We start from the raw sequence: 4,200 nt of genomic DNA, 5'->3' as shown, positions 1-4,200 counted from the left end.
TCGGCCGACCAATAAATAATAAACAGAATATAAGGCGGTTCGGCCGACCAATAAATAATAAACAGAATATAAGGCGGTTCGGCCGACCAATAAATAAATTAAATTACTAGTAAATAATATAGGCGGTATTCCGGCCATTATAACATGATATAAATAATAGTAGATGCGGTATACCGACTATTATAACAGGATATAAATGATACAAATAAATTTTACCGAATCGCAGAGTGATCGTGCTGATAACGTGTTATAAAAGGAACTGGAATTTTATTGTATCGCAGAAATTTAAATAAGGGCAAAATTTTATACCCGTACGAAGAAGATAACACTGATAAGAAGAGATGATGTGTTATTAGAAGGAAAAGGTAGTGTGTTTTCGATCGTTTATATAGAAATGAAAAAGTAAAGTTACTGTGCATGCATAAGTGGGCTCCACAATGTTTATAATGTCAAAAGTTTCGGCCATAAATATTGAAGTTTGATTCTTTTTACGTTTATAACAGTTTACCTTTTTACTAGGGCATTTCTTTGTTATTTGTTTTATATTGAGTCATCATGGACAAATGAATGTAAGATATTTTTGAAATTTTATGCGCTTCCATAACACAACCCTCTTTCTGGATTATTAAGAAAATTATTCATGTATGCTTTTTCTGTCACGAATGGTAAATTGAATTTGTTGTGAACGTTATAGACTATAGAATTTTATTCTTGACAATGAAAAATATATACTAAGAATTAATAAACCGATAACCGAAATTATGATACAATAAAAGAATAGCCCAAAAGAAACCACTAAAGTAAAGCATATCCCCCATCTTCACTTCATAACCTCTAATCCTTTCTTTTCTAATAAACATTTAATACATTAAAGTATTTTTCATTGGCGTGTCCTAAGCAGTCGGTCACCGATCGTTCTCATCTCGAACATCTTCGCAGCAAGACCAACGTCGCGGATCGTAGTGTCGAGCACATAAGGATTATTCTCAAACACAACTCTCGAGTCATTGAATAGGTGACGGCAAGGCTCCCGGCGCTGAGAGATGGAACCGTGGTAATGGAAGTAACGGATTTTGCTCTCTGCCTTGTGGTATGTTTTCCCTTGTAGATTCTGAGACATGTGGACTCCCGTTGCAAATACATTTTGTGGCTGGACCGCGTACTTCCGGTCTCGTCTTGGAACTTTCTTCACGTCTCTATATGCCATTTTCTCAAATCCCCATTTCCTGAACCATTACAAAAAAATTAGCTGTTAGAGATCAAATCAGTACAGACCAAAAATGTAATAACCCGAACAGAACCAAACCATACATAACTGAAATGTTTTTAGTCCTAACAAGAACCATTACACACGTTCACTCTGAGTCAAACAATTTAAAGATTAAGAAGTAAAACCATAACCATACCAAACTGATTATCAACATCAGAATTCAATGTTAGTTAAGTTAAACAACAACCAAAAGCCGAATCAATCTAAAAATTGAAACATTTATTTAATTAATTTGAGGAATGAGAACTTAGAATCTTTGCAACATATATCACTCAAATCATGTGATGTGGAATAAAAGCAAAGATCTGGACCGACATGGGAGACTAATACAGAATGCTCAAAGACTTTTTCTAGCCAAGTGTTGACAGAATCATATACTTGTTCCATAAAATAATATTCGGAAAGCCAATCAAAACCTCGTGATTATATTCTACGTTACTCAACAACATCACACGTGGGTCTTAGATAAAGCATCATTAACCAAAACTATAACGAGATTATGATTAATATTACCTGTAAGTTCTCGCCGGACCATCGCCGGAGTAACAAATCTTACTACTCATCGGCATCTGCTCAATAGTAAACTGAGAATATTCCTCCAAAGATTCCATAACCGACTTAATCGTCTCCTTCTCCGGAACATACATAAACTCATCAACATCGAAGAAGAACATCCACTTGGCCTTAAACCTATACCTATGCAAGCAATCATTCACAACCATGAACTGATTATGATAATACCCATCGAACCGCTCCTGATCCCTAATGTCATGCACCGTCACTCTCCCGAGCTCAATCCACGGCCTTAGAACCTCGAACACGTCGCCGTGGATCCCTCCGGCGTCGTGGAGCACGAAATGCGAACGGTCTCCGAAGAACCTCGCGTGGTACGCGATCCACTCTCTGACTCTCTGCGGGCTTAGGTTGCCGTAGAGAGACGAGCCGCAGTAGAGGTAGTCGTACTTTTTCTTCTCCGGTGAGGTGTAGAGGTCGAAGTCGACGGAGTTTGGAGATTCCGTTAGGACTGGGATCGAGTCGGTGAGGTTTAGCGATGGATCTCCGGTGGTGGCGTGGAGGATGAGGCTTCCGCCGGAGTTTTGGGGGTTCACGGCGGAGGTTGTTGGGAAAGTGCAGTTCACGACGACGGTCGTGTAGATCCGTCCGTATCCCCAGTCGGTTAGGATTTTAAACCCGGTTGTGGAAACCGGGTCTTGGGTCGGGTCGAGAGGGATCCACTCGCAGCGGTACGAAGGGTGGCCGTACACGTGGAGGGGTTTCGATGATAAGCCGATAACGGCGAAGGAGTTAACGCCGCCTCTGTACGCGCTCATCGTGACGAAGTTATAAGCCGCGGAGCCGTGACCAGTAAACGTCCGTTTGATAACGCCGTTAACTATCTCCGGCTCTGTAGTTTTTTCAGGTATAACGTTAACGGCGGTGGATGTGATGTTAACGGGAACGGCGGGGGAGAAGCGCGAGATGCAGAAGCGGAAATCTGAGGCGGAGAGGGAGAATGAAGAAGGTATGAAAGGTAGGAGAGTGGCTAAAGTGAAGATGACAAGTAACGCCATGAAGATGAGCTTGAGCTCGGTGGAGAAGTTCCATATGACGCCGACGAGAAGCTTCTTGTCCTTGTTAGAGTGATGGTCTCTCTCTTTGGCCATGGCGATGGATCTTATCGTCTTCGCTACTAGATCTGCTCTAGAATCAGAGAAGAAGATGGATAGAGACTCTCTCCTAGTCTCTCTCTCTCTTTCTATGGTTCAACCAGTCGGTGAATCGAATCGATTCCTATTCTCTGCTCTGTATGTTATTGTGTGTACACACACAAACCTGTTCTTCTTTGTCTTGTTACCTGTGTTAGTGTGTTTATATTCATTATATTTTTAAAAAAAATACAATTTCCGTGATATTTCCTGAATATGCTATTTTATTTTAGTAAGGGATGTTTCTTTTCTTTTGCTAATCTTTGTATATCTGGAACATAAAGAAGGGTTTAATGAAAACAACTTATAAAAAAGATATACCAAAGTTAGAGACATTGAATCCATCACTACTTGAGCAAATCATGCTATGCAGGGGTAGCTATTAGCCAGAAGTCTTTTTTTGTTCATTTAGCTAGGAGTGTTTTATTAGTGAATTTCGTTTTTGGGGAAAATGTAATCTAAATTAAACCGAATTGTGTATAAATGGTGTGCTTTTGTGTAATTTTAATTCAGTTGTTTTTCTGATAAACAGATAAAATATAATAATTATTATTTTTATAAGGAAAATAAGCCAGGTAAATTTTCTAATTCAACTTCAAAATCAGATTTCTTCGTTTGGCTAGGTAGAATATTTATTTAAACAAGTATTAGGTTTTGACGACATTATTTGTATTTGTAATAAAAGCCTCTTTAAAGGTCTCTCTGAATAATCGCATTAGTACATTACCTATTTCTGTATTGTTTTGACTTGCAGACGTCATAATGGAAACTGTAAAGTAAAGGGAAGGGAAGGAAAGGAAAGGTCATAAAGAAAAGAAAAATTAAAGATGATTACCAACTAATCGAAAATTGTTTACATGATAATTAATAATGCATCTGAAGAAAACAAACAGTTTTTATGTGCTAAACGCCAAATTCATCTGCATTATTAACGACAAATTTTTTTTGTATATGTTATTTACTGACCAATATATATCCAACAAGCATTAAAAAGCTGATGGCATACAGCCTTCTCAAATGAATCATAACCTGCCTAAAACCCCCTGTAGACTTACACACCTTATTTATTCCCACCCAAAGTACTTAGCTCTTCGTAAATCCACCCAAATTTATAATTCCTCTTTACATCTCCCCCCAAACTTTTTAAATCCCCCTCTCTAATTCAATTTTTGAAATCAAGATTATAGATAACTTAATTGCGTTTTGTAAATAGCTATTGCCCAT

General features: G+C 38.3%; 1 protein-coding gene across 1 annotated transcript; it reads right to left on the bottom strand.

Annotated features, from left to right (window-relative positions):
* Positions 1–714: 714 nt before the first annotated feature.
* On the bottom strand, positions 715–3,156 carry LOC106316471. Its single transcript, XM_013754365.1, has 2 exons — positions 1,784–3,156; positions 715–1,226 (listed from the first exon to the last, which is right to left on the bottom strand). Exons 1-2 carry the CDS (start codon positions 2,932–2,934, stop codon positions 881–883), a joined length of 1,497 nt encoding a protein of 498 aa, XP_013609819.1. The 5' UTR covers positions 2,935–3,156; the 3' UTR covers positions 715–880.
* Between the last annotated feature and the right edge of the window lie 1,044 nt (positions 3,157–4,200).

Source organism: Brassica oleracea, chromosome C1 (assembly GCF_000695525.1).
Source record: "Brassica oleracea var. oleracea cultivar TO1000 chromosome C1, BOL, whole genome shotgun sequence".
In the NCBI taxonomy this organism is placed as follows: Eukaryota; Viridiplantae; Streptophyta; class Magnoliopsida; order Brassicales; family Brassicaceae; genus Brassica; species Brassica oleracea.
Note: the sequence above shows the minus strand (reverse complement) of the source record. Positions and strands in the feature narration are given on the sequence as shown.

Bases quoted from the DNA above. Each gene is read 5' to 3' on its own strand.
- LOC106316471 (XM_013754365.1), bottom strand. From the start codon at position 2,934: ATGGCCAAAGAGAGAGACCATCACTCTAACAAGGACAAGAAGCTTCTC. The intron at 1,227-1,783 runs GTAATATTAATC...GTAATGGTTCAG, and splicing joins GGTCCGGCGAGAACTTACAG to GAAATGGGGATTTGAGAAAA.